The sequence below is a fragment of the Eupeodes corollae genome, chromosome 1 (assembly GCF_945859685.1).
Source record: "Eupeodes corollae chromosome 1, idEupCoro1.1, whole genome shotgun sequence".
Classification (NCBI taxonomy): Eukaryota; Metazoa; Arthropoda; class Insecta; order Diptera; family Syrphidae; genus Eupeodes; species Eupeodes corollae.
The window spans coordinates 202,313,225-202,332,225 of NC_079147.1; the positions used below are offsets into that span (position 1 = coordinate 202,313,225).

A 19,001-nucleotide genomic window follows, 5' to 3' on the forward strand; every position below is an offset into this window, starting at 1 on the left:
GTTCTCATATCCTGCATTTATGTTAATAAGGTAAGTCAATTGGTTTACAAACAAAAAAACAATCCCATAAGAAAAGAATCGAGGGGGAAACGTTATTAAAACTCCGCAAATTAATTTTGTAGTACCCGTGGCATGATGGTTAGTGCGTTGGACTGTCATGCAAGGGGTCTTGGGTTCAATCGCTGCCTGTGCCACCTTAATTTTAAAAAATTAATTTTCGCGGGTACTGCCTCTTGCGAGGAATTGACAAATCCTTCGAGAGTAATTGTTGTCATGAAAAAGTGCTTTCTCAAATTAGCCGTTCGGATTCGGCATAAAATTGTAGGTCCCTTCCATTCCTGACAACAGTACTCGCACACAGGAATGGGTGAGAGTTGTAAGTCACTAGGCCCTGGTTCACAACAAACTGTTGTTTTATTTATTTAAATTAATTTTGTAGTCAAACTCTGAATTAAATGAATAAATGAACAGGAATGGATGTTATTGGTATTTAATCCATTTGGATTTGTTTATCTGGTTATCTGCTGAGTTTTTGGAAGGCTATTTGAGCTTACGTTGGTTAAGATCGACAAAAAGACATTCATAATTTTATTTAAATAATTTTATTTATTTCTTTTGAGTGGTACACATTTTTCTTTTGAGTGTACATATTTTTATAATTTATTGGCTCATTGCATTTAACACGATTTGTTTTTTTTTTGTTCAAAATATTTAATATAAATTTATGTAGTTATTATTTCACTCCATAGTATTGTTTTAATAAACTCTCATTTTGGAGAGCGTTATTTTTGACAAATACTTAATAATCCAAGAGAAAAACAAAAACCTATGAAAACACGTAGGAGGAGCAATAATTATTATTTCTTTCATAAATTTAATAAATCATTTCAAATATACATAATAAGGTTTATCTAAAAATGATTTGCTATTACTTTTTTGTTGTTGTCTTTTCTTTATATTTATGGTTTATGGTTTATGGTTAGGATACAAAACGCTTTTATATGTTTTTCTTTGTTTTTTTTTTTGTTTTCAGATTTTACAAAAAGTCTACTTGAAAATGCTCACACAATATTAAAAGTAGAAAAGAATATTTTTATATTTTATATAATATATTTTAAATGTATCAATATTTAACTATCAAATTACATATATTATGTTAATAATTTTTCCAGCATTTATTTTTTGTTTTCATTTTCATTTTACTTAAACACAATAGATTATTTAAGATTAATTTTCTTTATTTTTCTGCAAATAAATTGTCATTAATCAAAACTTAACATTCGTAGGTAATATTTTGTGGTTGTAATATAATAATGTTTTTCAATTAAAAACTAGGCCTAGAATAAATAATTTATTAACTTATATAACTATGTTTTACACTTTAATTCGTTCCATTTTAAAACGCATATTGCAGTTTCATTTGTGTTAAATTATTTTGTTTATATTCTAATACGGATTGCAATTTTAGTCAGATTTGTATTTACATAATGTTCTAGCATTTGACCTTTTTTATATTATTATTATATGAATATCCATTGAAGAGCAAAACTTCACTGTATCAGATTTTGTATAAATATAAAAAGAAACGAAAACAAAACTCTAAAAAGGAAGGTTTGAATAGTGTAAAATTGAGCAGTTTAACTTCAAAGAATAAACGTATAGGTTTTCTTTTTTTTGTTTATTAACGATAAATGCGATTTTTTTGTAGTCATGATTGTGCCAATGGGAAAGTATTGAAAAGTTGAGCTGATTTTGCGTTATGTAGTTTCACAAGATGATATATTTAGATATTTGTTTTTTATTTTTGTCTACCAAGCAAAATAATTTCAAATTCTGGTATAAAAATGAATGTTACTAGTTTATTGAGTTCTTTAACAACAAAGGAAGTCCTGTTTTAGTTTTTGACTTCGATACAAGTATTGTGGCCGTTTTAGCATTATTAAGTCCTGAAGTATTTGCTATATCTGAAGCAACTTGACCACCAACTTCAGGTTGTTCCTTAGTCATCTCCTTAGCATATTTTTTTGTTGCCATTAGAGGCGAAAGATTCTTTTTCAATTCGGATAACATCGTTTTTGTTTTAGTTTCCAATTCTGGATTTTGATTTTTCTGATGGTATTGAGTCTCTAGAGTCATCTTAATATTATTTGAGCTACCACCACCGCCGCCAACAGAAATGTTAGTGTCATCGAAGGATTTATTTAAATTAAGATGAGAAGGATTTGAATTATTCTCGTTAATGTTACTTGCATGCATTTTCAAAAGTTTTTCTGTCGAACTGTTTATATTAATGTTTTTATAATTATTGTATTTGTAGCAATTTTTTGATGTATCATTGCAATCATATAACGATTGCAATTGAGATTGTATTGATGTTACGTTCGAGAGTGTATTTTCAGTTTCTATAGCTGGGAAGTTACCACTTCCTTTATGAATATTAATTTCCATTGATGCCATTTGATCAGATTCAGAGAACTTATAAAATAAGAAAAATATAAAATTGTTGTTGTTGTTAACAATATATTCATAGAAATTATCAAGGCTTACCTTATCAAGCAAGTTTAAATGCATGTCTCAAGTACTCTTTGCAGGTACAATTAATTTATCCATATCTTTTTGAACATCTAGAAGATCTGATAGATGTTTAGCAAACATTTGATTAAGCTCACCAAGTTTGGCCATCTAATTGAAATTAAATGATGTATTACTTCAAACAAAAAAATGAATTATAAAATAAAATTACAGTTTGTTCGCTGCTTTTATCAAGTAAACTTCGATTGGCTGCCTTAAGTTCGATTTCTTGATTCATTAATTCTTTTTCCAATGACTCTATTCGTCCCTTGAGTAGACTTATCTCTCTACGAAGGTCTTCGGCTATTTCGTTTCCACCTGGAACAGGTGCTGCACCTTGTCTAGTGGATTCCATTTCTCGTTTAAGCCGGATATTTTCTTCTTTGTAAGTGTGAAGTTGTCGTTTCCATTCATCCACATTTGCTGTCGATTCCTTTGAAAGAAAAACAAAAATGATAAAAATCTGCATTTTATATCTAAATGACTACAAAACACACTTACCTGCAGTGCACTGGTTAGACGTATATTGTTGTTTTTCAAAGTAGCAAGTTCAATTTCCCATTTTTTCGCATTGGCGCAACTAAAATCAAGGAATTACCAACTTAATATTGTTTTTGTTGTTTATCATTTTTGTATAAACTTCCTTACCTCTGAGCCAAGGCCATTTTAAGTCTCTCGTTTTCATACTTCAACTGCTGTTCACCTCCACCACCAGGACCACCACTATGACCACCCACAATATCGCCTACGCCCACAAGTTGGGTACTGGGAGGTTTGATATCATTCGTGTTAATATTGCTACTTTGAATTATTTTATGCGAAGGACTGTCGGGATTGGCATTCTGGGTATTTGTATTCGATAGATTTGGTGGCTCCACCGTGTGCTCCATCATGGGAGCATTGTCATTTTGCATAATACCACTACGAGACGTAACCGGTGAAGTATTTGCCGATGTTGTTGGAGTTGCTGCAGCACTTCCTGAAAAGTAAGAGTCATTTTATTAAAAAGTTTAGGTTTGTTTAAGTTTTTACCATTTGCAGATGACTTTGCCATAGCGTTCTTAGTAGCTTCTTTTACTTCTTGAAACTTTTCCACAAACTTCAATGAAATGGAGAATAATGATATAAGATAAAAATGTTAAAAATTAAATCCGATAGTATATATAATCTCACCTTTGTTAGCTCTGCTTCTGATGCAAAACCTAACCCATAGACTGTATTAGCACGGACGTCACTCCATTGACCAAACTTCTGGGAAGTTTGTGTAAATGTCATGTTGGGAGTTATCGTAGAATTAATAACTGCTTTGCTTCCTTCTACACTTATTATTCGATAAAGATTTCGTGTAGAATCGTAGAAGAAACTCACTGCCACTGCTTTCATGCTGGCCGTGATCCATGTTCTTTTCGTTTTTGGATCAATGTGAAAGACATGAGCTTGACATGTAAAAATTGGTTGTTCCCTGAAATATTAGATTTTCTTGTTATTGCAATTTTAATTTTTATAGCAACAAATATCTATGTATATTAATAAATTTTCAATATCATTAAACTTTTTCACATTTCTGTAGGTATATAGGTATTTTTCGAAAAGCGATTTTTCTTCCACAACTTATTTAAGTTCTCAAGCCCTATCAATCAAAATAAAAAGTACCTACATAATTGTTTAGAAAATAATTAAAATGAATATTTCATAATATTGCCAAGACGGAGAGGAAACACTTCTTTAGTTTAGGCAAATTGAAAATAGCAATACACAAGATGACAGATTTACATATGAAATAAAACAATCGATTTATTTCAGAAAGAGATGGATTTCTCAAAATGTTTCCCTCGACTCGACCCTAATTCACAAACGACCAGCAAATAGTAAATTGAATAAATGTGCCCAAATTGTAATACACACAATTTAAACACAAAAAATAGAACTATGTTCAAATACGATCAACGAGGCTTTAATATTATTATTAAATAAATAATTAAACAATTCGGGGCGGAACAGTTTGTTGGTGTATTTCTATTTCTAAATTGATTTTCTCATCATAGCAGCAGCAGACATATTCAAGTTCACATTCATATTGCATTTTTATTTATTTACCCCATATTTTCTCTATTTTGACAAAGGTTTAATTATTTGATTAATAACTTGATATTGATTTAATAAATTGCAAGCGATTGGTTATTATTTGGCTTTTACAAATTACAATTATTTTTATTTCTCAAAATCACACCACATCCTTCAATTTAGCAGAATCGAAGTTTTTTGTTGGAGTTGAATTGCAATCTGAAAATTGAAGGAAAATGTGTTGGGAAATTTTCTCGTTGCATGGTGAGTTTGTCATAATCAAAAGATAAGACACCACGCGATGTTAAGGTAATGTTGCATGTGGATTTGATGTGATCTAGACTTGACACATCAATAACTCGATTATTGACATAACATGACGGAATGAAATTGAGGCTAACAATATATGTATACATATATAATGCATTTTTTTTTTAACTCAGAGAACAGACTGAGCACGTTGAGTACGTTATGAGCAGAGTTGTCAGATCTTCCACTGAAGAATTGACTGTCAATAATTTATCAATCCGCCATCTGTGTTCTTCTTACAATACGAAACAAACTTGAAGTCAGCTACGCTCAACTTTTTACCCCATCAGCTGACCATTTTATTCAGAGCTTATAGAACGCGCTCTGAGTCAGCTTTGATTAAAAACAGGAAACAACACAGATCTTTTCTGACAGCTCAGTTCTCTGAGTTATAATGGGTGTTATTTTTTAAGCTCAGAGTAGAGCACTGAGCAGAGCCTCAACACATCGAGTACGCTCTTAAGTGAGTTTGATCAGAGCTCCAATTTATTTATGAAACACACTGAAGAAATGAACTGTCAATAGCTTACGAATTTTCCATCGGTATCTTTCATATGACTAATATCAAGCGTGAATTCAGCCACGGTCAGACTTTTACTCCATTTGATCTATCATGTTATTCAAAGATCATAGAGCGCCCTCCGAAAAAAAGAAACACATATCTTTTTTGACAGCTCAGTTCTGTGCTCTATGCTTACAAAGAAAAACGCCTAATAAGTACTTTGGTTCTTTTCTATGATAACATATAGTTCTTTTAAGAAAGTATTGAGACGCCATTTTTGCAATTTCTCTAACTAATGTAAGTTTCTTAATTACTTCCGATTTTATTGATTTCATTAATTCCCATATTCGTGACCTCAACAAAAACATACATACCCATCAAATTCCACGTTTCTGAATTGAAGTGCCTTGAATGAGAAAGGTTAAGTGACAAAATTGAATATTAAACAGTACTATTTTGAAATTAAAATTTACTCCTAGAATCTTTTCCTGCTTTTAAAATTCTAAATTTTATAGGATTTGGACCAATTATTTCTCGTTGGCAAATATCAGAATACCAATTTGTACATTAAGCACAATACGGCTGATAGTTCTCTCTTTAGATAAGTGATACCAAACATTCAAATTACATATTAACAAGTAAATTTTCTTAAAGGAGGCCTCATTTTCATTCATCTAGACAATCTTCAAGTATCAATTGATTACAAAAGCAATTTTATATCTTTAGATAGAGTTGTTCATAAAGGTTTTAAATTAAAATCTTGTCATGTCAGTGATGAAGGGGATACACAGTTTTTATGACGAAACAGTTAATTTGAGAAAGCACATTTTATGACAAGAATCACAGTTGGAAGGTTTGTCAATTCTTCGCAAGAGGCAAACAATTTTTAGGTGGCACAGGCAGGGATGAGTACCAATTAACTTTCTCATTCAATAACAAAATATCAAACGATCCTAACACCATTACAAACTTTGTTCTTAAAATCTCTTGGTGATGACTATTTTGTTCATGATTCGTCTTTAGTTATTTACGACAATTTTTTTTTGACGTATTGTCGATCCTCGTCTGAATTAAATTAATTCAACTTAAAGACGAATTTAGTCAATTGGTCCTTGACTTTAAAAAAAAATACTCTTCCACACCTTGCCTTCCACTCTAAAAAATCTTCAGTCTATGAATCAGCCAAGGTAAATTTCCAAACATTTTAAAATTCTCATTTATAAACCCAGTAAACAAAAAGGGCCCGACAGGTTTTCTTAAATGCAGGGTTACCTACCACTAGCCTCGTTAAATGTGTGTCATTCACCCTCTTAACAAATTTAAGTAAGGTATTTCCCAAGATCTCCCATAGACTTATGCTCTTCAAACTATCCATTTTGGCTTTGAACATTCTTTTATAAAATTAATCTCTTCTAACCACAGCCACATAGGCCCTATTTTGTTTATCCTTAAAATAAACGATCTTGGAAGGACCATAAACCATTCTGCTATCTCACTATATGCTGATATAAAATTTTTCAATACCATTGCATAAATATATAAGACTTACCTTATTCAACATCATTTCGATTTTTAAGATAAACGCTTAGACACCTCCCCGTCTCTACCTTTTGCACAATCAACCCATACCTAATGTCAATAGTATTTGGGACCTTGGCATTATATGTGAGCAAGAGCTTAATTTTCTCTCCCATATAGACGACAATTATTTTCTAAGCCAAGTTAAGTCCCATTTCCTAGCATCCAACCTCGCTTTGCTCTTTGTGGCTTATCTAGAAACAATCATCTCATTCTGCCTGCCTCGAATTCGTTGGAAGAACGAGTTCATCGACTCCCGTTTAGTTCCATTGATTGCATTTCATTCTTCAACTCTATCTTTTTTTACACAAACCCTCTACTCTTTTATGTTGATACTCACCGAACCTCCTGTGGCTCCAACGAACCTATATGTTGTATACTTCAAAGTATAAATTCGCACTCCTTTAAGTTTGCTTAAGTTAGATTAAGACTAAGCTTGTGTTAGCAGAATAAATGGTGGTTTTGCCTAAACCAAAATTATTCAACTAATTTGCAACATTTGTTTTTTTTTCTGAAACATTGTAACCCAGTTATACATTAGTTCCAAAACATATAAAACAAGAAAAAAAGTGAAGTTAAATATTTTCTTTATTTAATATACCTATGTATATTCTTTATTGTTATTCATTTTTGTTGATACATATTTCAATGTTATCATTATTATCACTAGGTTACTAACATTATACTATTTGATTTCTTTGTACTTCACTTCCTAAATTTTTGCGCATTAAGAGGTACATAGATCATTTTCCATATGCTTTGGTTAACGATTTTCCTGGGTCCATCCCACATTCCATTGCTCAATGTCATCATACTACTAGTAACCTAGGAAATAGAAAAAAAAATGTAATTAATCTCAAATTCATATAAAGGTTAAAAAAAAAAAACAATTTTTTTAATTGTAGGTCTCAGGCCTGTTGAGCTTTAAAAATTGTTCGTCACAATACATACGAGTTTTTTTTTCATCATGAAATCAATGAGGCAAAATGTTTGATGTTTCAAATTTTGCTTCAGTATAATTCTTAAAATTTACAGTTTAAGTAGTTTTTCATTATAACTTACATTTGGATAGAAGCGACCACCTGTACAACGGTAGCGATCAAAAAGTAAACATCACCCAACCGGAACAGCAGACGGTTGTTGAAATTCTATGCAAATACAAAATAAATAAACTCAAAATTAATATTTCAGCTTTTTTTATGTTTAGTAGGTATAATTTAAGTATGTATTAGCCTCAGGCCTGTTGAGCTTGAATTATTCGTTCATCATATTTACGAATTCATGTTTTCATCATAAAGCAAATATATTTTAAAATCGAAAATGTCTTTAAACTTGCCTTTATTTTTCCGACGGATTTTGCTTCTCTTCAATTTATTAATAACTTGCAATTAGTCATCCTTGAAATAACTGAAAATCAGTGCAAACAAAAAATATTTGTTAGACAAATAAAATAGACGAAGAGCAAAAAATAAATGCATACAATTTGTCAGTGATTGTTTTTCTGTCAAAATATTCAGTACAGGTCTGTGAATCATCACAAATATTCAGTTTCCTTTTAATCATTATTTTTGTTTTATTTCAATGTCAAATTTCAAATGTCTTGACTTTGGTATTTTTAGATTAATCGAAAAACCATACTTAAAAAATTCAACAAAACAATTCAATACGTACCTTCATAATATTGGCTGGCAGCGTCTTCTTTGGCAAGTCTACACTTTAGCGAAGCTGAAAACACAAAATAAAACAAATATTAAAATCCTATGCATTTAAATAGAAATTATAAAATCTAGTATAAACTAAGTCATCAGGGATAAAATTTTGTCTGTCAAAATTCTCAGTACAGGTCTGGAGTATCATCATAAAAAAATCTACATAGTTTGTTTTCATAAAAACATACACACCTTTGTTTTTTTTTTAAACAGGATTTTCCAGTGCCGTACAGAACCCACGAAAAATAACTTCAAGTAGAAACCAAAGTAATACACACTGCAAATAAAGAAAATGATGACTTTAAGAATTGGTCTTGTTTTAAATATTTTTAAACTAATTATTTAAAACTTTTGACTTTCATCAGTGAGCTGGATTAATCTTTTAAAAGAACTTATATAAAATTTGTATGAAAAATACACACAATTTTTTTTCAGTTCATATCAGTCTCGTCATCCAGTATCATCATTTTGAAAAAACGCAATCACGAATTCCATTGTAATATTTTATGAATTCCGACAAATCGTATCACAAAATCCGTTCGTAATGCACGAGATTTTGCACTACGAACGTATTTGGTAATAATTTTTTCCAGGATTCGTAAAAGTTTCCGATTACAATAAAATTCTTGATAAGGCTGATTTTTTTGAATATAAATTTAGTCACGTGTTTAAAACTTACCTTAATTGGATGTTTATCTTTCGCCATACGAGTTTGATCCCCCATCATGACCAGAATTTCATTGCCTCGTTTCTTGAAGAAGTTCCACATGAGTAATCATCGGTACCTCTTTTTCTTTCTCTTGCTAAATAAACTATATTTTTCTTCCTATACCTAAGCTTTCAATTTTGATTTTTGAAAAGGAATAAACTTTATTTACCAAACTCGAACAATATTTTTCTTTTGCCTTAAGTTTCCAGTTTATTTGTGAAAAATGTTATTTAAAAAATTAATCAAGAAGAAAAACAAACATAATTAAGAAATGCGACCAATTGCTGCTTCTCTAATGGAACAAAAATTAAATTAACAAGAATTTGGAAATAGACGTTTTAGCAAACTTAAATGAAAATGAAGTAAAAAAAATAAATATTTAATACAAATTACATTTATTTTTATGTTGGTACTGATTTAAAAAATATTATCTTGATATAACCTCAAAACTTAAAGCCTTATAGGGAGTATGCTCTGCGCCATTTTACAATTTGTCTAGGTATTGAGTAACATCTGGGAGACCTTCCTTAAGACCCTTACGTTTACGTGTGTCCTGCACGATTTGGTATGGCTTGGTACCGATGTCCATTGGGTCACCGGGGAGGACTTGCCAATGGTCGAACACGCACTGTGGGAAGGCTTGTCCACCGGTATTTGAACGCAAATCAGCAGTGAAACCGAATGATTCGTTTACAGGCAAATAAGCTTTGACAACGAACATTGGGGTACCAACGACTTGACTTTCTTCGAAGACGTGACCACGACGTCTGTTCAACACACCGTAGATACCACCGACGGCCACTTCTGGACATTGGATTTCACACAAGTACACAGGCTCCATCAAACGTGGTGAAGCTGTAATTGCTGAAGCGTACAAGACACGACGAGCAGTTGGAATGATCTGGCCACCACCACGATGGATAGCATCAGCGTGCAAGGTAACATCATAAATGTTGAAACGGACACCTAAAACAAATAAAACCATTATAACATTACAAACAAGGAATACATTAATCTCATAGCACAAGGGAAAGTATTTATAATTTGGCATCAGGCCTGTTGAGCTTTGATAAATAATCGACATAAATGTTCCGAGTTCTGTTTGTCATCATAAAAGCCAAAAGATTTGTGGGACTATAAACACAAAGATGGAAATATCAACATACCTCGCATGTTTTCATCAGCCAAAACACCTTCCTTTGTCGCCCATTGGAAACCAGCTACAACGGAATCCTTGATTTCGTTCAAGTATTGAACAGACTTGGTGCAGTCCATGATGAAATTTGGACCAGTACCGTCTGGACCGAAGCACCAGATCTTACGGGCTTCTGTAATATCGTAATCGTATTTCTCGGCCAAGTAACGAGCACGGACCTTGAAATCGTCCTTTGAGCTGACATCACCCTTGTCGATATCTTCTGGGAGTCCATCAGGCATAGGAACAGCCCTCATAAGCAGACGGTTGTGCTTGTTTGGAGATTTTGACAAACACATTTGGTTAGACTCTTCGAAGACAGTTTCACGGTACGACACAACGGGGTCGGACTTTTTCAAAGGAATGCAAGCGTGATCTTCTTCAAGATCCTTCAAACAAATTTCCAAATGCAATTCTCCGGCACCAGCAATGATGTGCTCTCCAGATTCTTCAATGATACATTGTACCATAGGATCGGATTTAGCCAAACGCTTAAGACCTTCAACAAGTTTAGGCAAATCAGCTGGGTTCTTGGGCTCGACAGCGACACGCACGACAGGTGATACAGAGAATTTCATAACCTAATAATATAAAAAAAGAGATACACGTTGGGTTAGTTACGCTCCGCTACGTAGAAAAGGTTCAAATTATTGGAAAAAAGTTTAGTTATCAGTTATTGTTTTTCTGTCAAACCAATTTCAGTACAGGTCTAGAAAAATCATCATTCTATAATATTCTAAAAACTTGCAAAAAAAATTGTGATCAATAGGGACTTACCTTCATGTTGTGGGCATCCTTGAAGGTACTGATGGTTCCGGTCTTAATCAAGAACTGATCAACACCTACCAAACCGCAAATGTTACCAGATGGAACATCTTCAATGGCTTCAACATAACGACCCATCATCAAGATTGTACGTTGGATGGCCTTCTCGTACAAATCTTCTTTCTTGCCGGGAACGTAGTTTGGTCCCATGATACGTGCCTTCTGGCCAGTAGCGACTTTACCGGAGAACACACGACCGAAAGCGTAGAAACGACCCTTGTCGGTGGTGGGTACCATCTTGGAAATGTACATCATAAGTGGACCATTTGGATCACAGTTCTTAACAGCAACAGCTGCTTCATCATCGAGTGGACCCTCGTACAACATCTCCATACGGTAACGTTGGGCAATAACTGGTGATGGCAAATGGATGGCTATCATTTGCAACAAAGATTCTCCAGCTGGCAACCAGGTGCGCATGACAGTCTTCAAGAGTTTCTTGCCGTCACTGTCCTTGTCTTCGTGCTTCAAGGTAACTCCAATCTTTTCCAAAAGAGTTGGAATTTCTTCCTTCTTGTAATTCATGATGGCATCGAAGACCTTGTAGATTGGATCCAAGATGTACATGCAGAAAGAACGCTTGTTGTCAGCTTCCTTTTGCTTGGACCACTTCTTGGTCTTACCGTTGAAGAAGTTCTCACCCCATAGACTATAAATTTACAAAAACAAAAGTCAGTAAAAAGTCCATCTCACTTTTTCATCATCATAAAAATTTCAGTTTTTTTAAATTGTTCCAACAAATTTTCAGCATATTGAGACCATACATTAAGAAAGAGGTCGCCCAACAGCGTTACCATAAGTTGCAGCACGTAGGCAAGGTACAAGAAAAATTCTCAATACCAAACCAAAACGAGCTCTTTATACTTCTATTTAAATTGCACTCGCCACACAGTCACAGGACAAATCCGTTTTTAAAAAAAAACGAAGCCGTCCTATGTGAAACACATAATGTGCTAGAAGCATTTTCCATTTCTATATCAAAGTAAAATTCGAGAAAAAACTAAAACTTAACTTACCGGTTCATTAGTTTGACGACATCGATCTTGAATTTTTCAGAGTACATTTCGGAGAACTGTTTCAAGGTAAAAGCCCATCCGTGAAGACCAGAACCGAAACCGACTGAACCCTTTGAGGGGTCGACGCGGACCTCTCCCATTGGACCACCATCGTCGTTGTAGGTAGCAATGATGACGTTGACGTTTTCAACAATCCTCTGGAAAGTTTGGTAAAGTTCTTCGGCATCCAATTGCAATTCCAAGAGAGCACGGTCCATCTTGTTCATGAACAAAATTGGCTTAATACGTTCAGCGATGGCTTGACGCAAGACAGTTTCGGTTTGCACACACACACCAGAAACGCAATCCACCACAACCAAAGCTCCATCAGTTACACGGAGAGCAGCTGTTACTTCAGATGAGAAATCAACGTGACCGGGTGAATCGATCAAATTGATCAAGAAACCCCTCTCGTCCTTTTCACGTTGGTCGGGATTGGTGATGAACACGCAATCTTTCTCCTCAACTTCGAAGTACATAGAGATGGCACTGTAAAAATGGAAAGTTTCTTTTATCTATCTGTCCCTTTTATAAATTCTTTGTTGTTATAGCCAAAATAATATTTTTTCTTTAATCAGCGAGCTGCATTAATCTTTTTAAAGAACTTATATAAAATTCGTGTGAAAGATACACACGAATTTTATTGGGTTCCCATCAGTCTCGTCATCAAGTATCATCATTTTGTTTTATACTTAGTTATGGTGTAAAGTTAAGGAACTAGAACTAAAATGCATTTTCACTCACGTTGACTTGATGGTGATGCATCTTTCCTGCTCGTCCTTACGCGTGTCGGTGAAACGAGTCTCACCAGCTTTGGCTCCGGCAATAATTCCAGCCTTGGAGACCTGCATATCAAATTCGGAGGGTACATATTATAAAATCCATGGGACAGGGAACGGCGATGCAATTACTTACCAAAGAATCGGTCAGGGTAGATTTTCCATGATCGACGTGAGCAATGACAGACATATTACGGATATTCCGTTTTTTGTCCATCAAGCCACGGATTTCATCTACGGTGAAGTTAACCTACGGAAAAACCAAGTTAAAAATTTAAAAAAGAAATCGAATTTTCATTTCCATTTCACAATTATAACATTGTGAAATAAGCACACGTCACACGTATCAAATATGGAGGAGGAATTTTCAAGAGGAAAAAAGAAACACCACACATTTTCGATATTTTTTGTTTTTATTACATTTTACATAATTTTCAAAGCAAATAAAACAAATTATCAATAACTTGTATATTATTTTACATTTTGAATAATTATTTAAAATTAAATGTTACCTACCATCTTGGATGTTTAGTGATTTTCTTGACCGAATTTGTAAAACACTACACGCCTGCAATGGCGTACTTTCAAAAAAGAAAGAAGTGAATTAAAGAATGGCCCCTTTTTGGAATGACCATTTTGTTGGAAGTGGAACGTAAGTGTTCAGAGTTTGGCTTTATCTAGATTCTGGACACTTCCTTTATCCATTGGAATGGAACCCACACTTTTTGCCGGTCTGAACTCTGTCATTGTGGAGTTTATTATAACGGTTGTCAGTTTTGTTAAATTTGTAGTGACTTAGTAAGTGTTGTTTAATTTTAAGTGAATTAAAAATGAATTTATTCGTCGAAATATCTTCTCGATTTGTTAATCAAGCATCTTAAAATCAAGAAAACGTGAGTACCTACATTTTCGTTATATAATAGAAGAATCTTCTGTGCAATAATCCGAAAAAAGAGTTATGTGCTCTTGGGGAGCAGGTTGAACTCAACAATATCTAAAGTACGGAAGAAATTGTGATCGCCAAAACAAGGTGTTTCAGAATTTGTTTCTGTTAAGATAGATAAATCATTTACATAAGAATATTCTCATCATGAAACCCTTGGGGAATGTAAGGCATAAAAACTAAATTTCAATGTTCTTAAGATTCTAGACCTTTTTCAGAATTCTCCATTTGTTTGTGTTTGTTTTTCGTCGGAAGACATCAGGTCTGGAGAGAGTAACATGGATATTACATCTATCATTGAAACTTTTTTATCGTTTGTCAACAATAAAGTACGGCTATAGCAGAGGAAATGTACCTACGCATTTATGTAGTTATAATGTTAATGGCCCGTTTGGGATTCGAAGCTACTTCTCGACACAATGTCCATGGCTTTTATGTTCTCTTATGGAGTCTTATAGTTCAGAAGCTTATAATTATCAAGAAATTGGCCGTCACACTTTTGTTGAACGGCAATAGTTTACCGCAGCTTTAATTTTAAAGTTAAAAAATAATTAAATGTAAACTCTTAGTTGAGAGAGCTGAAAGCAACCAGGGGGTTATCTACGGTACCCCAACCGCCCTCAAGTCTAGTTAGAGAGACGTAAGGTCATATGATATTAGCTAATTTTGTTCTTCAAGTAGCTCAAAACATTATTTATATTTTGTTCTAAAGAAATTGACAGTAATGGGGCTGAATTTGTACTAAATAGATTAGATTTCTGATGAGAGATGTTTAAAGTTGAGAATAGCATCTAATTGGCAGTGGAGGCAATTGGGCGGAACCTCTTAAGTTTTTGTTTTTTGTGTGTGTCTTACATTTATTAATTTTACCTATTGTTGGTGTAGGATTTCGGATTGATTTCTGAGTAATGATTGGAGTACTGACTGTATATATTTGTGTTTCTGCCACCAGTAAGCATCAGATAGTTTTTGGAAATCGGATTATGTTAGAGGATATCGATTGATTGCGTCTGTGTTGCATACTGATTTCGCTGCCATGTCTGGTTTTTCATTCCCATTTATGCCAATGTGTTCTGATACCCAAAAAAGTTGTAGTTTTGAACATTTTGTTGTTGTTTCTTGTTTTGTTTTTGAGGCAAGGACGAATAGTGCCTTGCATTTCCGAGGGAAATAAATGTGGTTAATCTTTGCTCTAAATTTTATTTTTGTTTTACGAGTAAACTACTTACCTTCGATTTCAGTCTGTACAATTAAGAACATACCGTTTTTAATGCACGTCAGCGGACTCTGCTAGATTAAGAGCCTTTGTGTTCAATTTTAAACTCGATCATAAAAAGTTACAAGCTGGATTCCATGGGTTTTCCAGATACATACATATATGTAGGTAGGTACCGATTTAAAAGCAAAAATAAGATTTTTGAAACTTATGTTGTACTATTATTCTAAGGCCAAGAGTCGGTCACCCAAACTGTATTGTCACCTTAATTAAATGTGTCAGCCCATAATGAACTTTGCATATATGTACATATGTAGATAAGTTGCCTTAAAGTTTTGAGGTAATTTTTACAACTAACATTTGAGTATGAAGTTATGTAGTGAAGCTATCTTAATATCTACTTCTTTTTGGCAGTCTCTTACTCTTCTTCATCTATACAGCTTTCGCCAAAACCATTTGTATGCCTATCTACTGAACTGTTTTCATTTAGAACACTTGTGAGAAATGATTTTACATAATTAACATATGTATGTCTTGTTTAGTCTTTTTCACACTTTCTCAAAAATATTTTTGAACATGTAACTGATTCGCTTATTAACACCAAGGTATTTACCTACTTACCGCATAAGATGTCCTTGCATTTGGACCTGGAGTCCTGGAGTCTTTCTTTTAAGTTTACCAATAGATTTTCCACTTTATTTTAAGCAAAAATCTAAGATAGTGCTCTATTTAGTTCATTCCCTTTTTTAAATAGTATTATTTGGCTAACTTTTAGGAGCTCACCGGTTCATTATTTTGCGTGAACTTCTTATTGAGATGTCTCCTTTTACAAAATACAAAAAGTAAAAAAGCATCATTGTCGAGTTTAAAGTTCGGACGAAGTCCACATCACACAGTTTTAAATGCTGAAAAGTAGAGCAAAATCATAGTCCACCAGCATCCTTAAATATCTTCTGTGTATTTTAGGCATGAAATTCAAAGCTCTTTGGTTACTTGAGAACCATTTTGCATAATATGTAATCGACATTTCGGTCTGCCTATTGTCCATAGTTGAGATATACATATTATGTCGTTATAACCCCATCTCATAATTTATTTGCAAAAAAGCTGTAAACTATTGGGCTTAGGCACTAGTGTATTAAAAAAAGATCCTTTATGTTAATATTTGTATAAAATTAATATTTGTTTTCCTAACTAAGTGAATTTTTTTTGTAGTTTATTTCAAACATCTCAGAAAGTAAAAGTTAGTAATAGAATTGATTATAAACTCCATAGTATTGTTAACTTTTTTCTCAAAAATAATTTTATTGTTAAGTTTTCGTATAACCGAATGCGAGAAAGTTTGTATTTTTTTAATTGACAAAAAGATAAACAGGATCCATTATTTTGGGATCGACATCAAAAGATAGATATTTGTTCTTTCGCTTTTATCATTGGTTGCGTTCAATATTAGAGGGATAAGGAATCCGGGTGTTTTTTTAGTAAAAATCTGGTAAATTATTAAAATTATGTATTACAAAATTCAATTTTGTATTCATTTTGTATCTCGAAATGTAAATGTTTGTCTGCTTTGTGTCTACAACTGAAAGTTGATTTTATTTTATGTCAGGTTACTCAATTTAATTTTTTAAATAAATTAGGTGATGCCACAGTCCGTTGAAAACTAGGGTCTTGTTACTACTAGTGGCTTACAACTCTCAACATTCCTGCGTGCGAATAATGTTGTTAGGGACTGAAGTTTTCAGCCGAATCGGAACGGCAAATAATAAGAGCACAAGAATTAATCTTAGAGCATTTGTCTTAAGAATAGAATATAACTTAAGATGACGCGGGCAGGGAAGACCTCTGGCATTAAAACCCAAATCACTTATCATCACTTCCCGGGTACTACACTTGTCCAATTAGTTATCTAAAAATGCACTAGCCAATCCAACACGATATTGAACGCAGTCACTGTTTTTCTGAACAAAGGACATTATTTCAATATGCACAAAAATTGCAAAAGATAACTTTTTGTTTGAATTTACTCGCCCAGAAGAAGAGTTGAATTTATATTTCGTTATAATCTAATCCAACAGTAAATTTCAAAATTAATTTATCGGAGAAAACACAAAGCTCACAAAGTTTGATAAATTTAACATGGAAAAATATCTTCTCTAACAAACAAATTAATTTATCTTCAAAATAATTAATTCAGTAGTGAAATCTACTCTCTTGTATGCTGCTCAGGTTTGGGGATCAGAAGAATAGAAAGAAATCGAAAAATTGTATGGGAATTTTATAAAGAAACTTTTCAACCTTCCTCTGAATTAGTCTAGTTATGCGATATATTTAGAAGCAGGACTGCCAAAACTTCTAACAATCACCCTGAAGTCTCAAGCTGACTACATCATCAAAGTCTGCAACATCAGGGCACAAGACTTTCGAAAAAACATCTTTTACATGAGCTGAGAAACAAGGACTGGTGGTTTGCACGATGGCAATCTGTTGGCAATGAGTGTGGAGTGAGATTGGAGTAAAAGAACAAATGTACAGGATCATAGAGAAAAATGAGGACATAATGAGGCATTCACTAATAGAAAAAGCTCAAGACTCATTCAGTAGAATAATCTACAGCCAGCTCAGGGAAAAATACTCTTACCCTACAAGAGATTATAAACATCCTTAACGAGCATGACTGGAAAACATTAAGTACATTTTTGAAAGATATTTACAAGTATTTACAAGTATAGATTGTTATTAATAACAGTTACCTATATTAAATTAAAAACATACACAAATTTAAATACATATTCTTAATTTTTTTTGTCAACCTTGCTGACGGCATAGCCAAAATTAATGTAAATAAATGAATTACTTACTATTTCGTTATAATCACATGACAGTCACTCCGTTTGAATGATCTTGGCTGAGTTCAGAAATGCAACTAGTTGCACAAGTCATGCCGACAAAATTCATGCAATGCATTTATGAACAGAAAACCTACTGCAAGAATGTAGCAGATATACAATATCAAAAACCAGTTCATAAATGTCATCGAAGTATGCGCATATAAAAAAGTATGATAGAAATAATTAAGTTTTTTCTTGAGTTACGCGGGTTTTGGTTTTTTAATGTCTTAACAAAATTCTTTTAAAATGTAAAATAAAAATGTTTTATTAGGACTTATTTTAAATGTTTTGAATGGAACAAATTCATTTCTATGAAGTGTAAAATTATATTTCAACTTATTAATAACAAATCATTTTATTTTTTGCCGACATTTTATAAATATTCAATTATTTTACCTACTCTACTTGTTCTGACATTTTCCTGTTTGATCGCATACTGCATACTGTCATACTGCTTTTTAAAAACAGAGTTACCGACTGCAGTAATGCAGTGTATTTACATTTATGAACGCAAATCTTGCATTACTGCTGCATTTTTACATTAATGAACTTTCCCCTTGTTCAGTCAAGATTCACAAGTTTTTTTTATTCAGACTTTACTGTATTTGTTTAACAAAAAATTAAATCGATGGATAACCACAAAAAATATTTTCAC

At 33.0% G+C, this 19,001-nt stretch overlaps 2 protein-coding genes and 1 long non-coding RNA gene across 4 annotated transcripts; all 3 read right to left on the reverse strand.

Annotated features, from left to right (window-relative positions):
• Window positions 1–583: 583 nt before the first annotated feature.
• On the reverse strand, window positions 584–4,841 carry LOC129942177 (homer protein homolog 2). 2 transcript variants are annotated; one of them, XM_056051018.1, is made up of 8 exons: window positions 4,669–4,841; window positions 3,745–4,033; window positions 3,604–3,670; window positions 3,220–3,550; window positions 3,073–3,151; window positions 2,744–3,004; window positions 2,548–2,682; window positions 584–2,475 (listed from the first exon to the last, which is right to left on the reverse strand). In XM_056051018.1, exons 1-7 carry the CDS (start codon window positions 4,671–4,673, stop codon window positions 2,575–2,577), a joined length of 1,140 nt encoding a protein of 379 aa, XP_055906993.1. In that variant the 5' UTR covers window positions 4,674–4,841; the 3' UTR covers window positions 584–2,475; window positions 2,548–2,574. The 2 variants fall into 2 exon arrangements, with proteins under 2 accessions (XP_055906993.1, XP_055906994.1); XM_056051019.1 differs by lacking the exon at window positions 4,669–4,841 and adding an exon at window positions 4,229–4,389.
• Window positions 4,842–7,594: 2,753 nt separating this feature from the next.
• On the reverse strand, window positions 7,595–8,354 carry LOC129942178 (uncharacterized). The gene is made up of 2 exons (XR_008780981.1): window positions 8,087–8,354; window positions 7,595–7,849 (listed from the first exon to the last, which is right to left on the reverse strand). It is a non-coding gene; the product is annotated as an uncharacterized LOC129942178 (long non-coding RNA).
• A 1,464-nt stretch (window positions 8,355–9,818) lies between these two features.
• LOC129942176 (eukaryotic translation elongation factor 2) lies at window positions 9,819–13,934 on the reverse strand. Its single transcript, XM_056051017.1, has 7 exons — window positions 13,813–13,934; window positions 13,433–13,546; window positions 13,262–13,362; window positions 12,479–13,006; window positions 11,415–12,111; window positions 10,609–11,218; window positions 9,819–10,408 (listed from the first exon to the last, which is right to left on the reverse strand). Exons 1-7 carry the CDS (start codon window positions 13,813–13,815, stop codon window positions 9,927–9,929), a joined length of 2,535 nt encoding a protein of 844 aa, XP_055906992.1. The 5' UTR covers window positions 13,816–13,934; the 3' UTR covers window positions 9,819–9,926.
• Window positions 13,935–19,001: the final 5,067 nt, after the last annotated feature.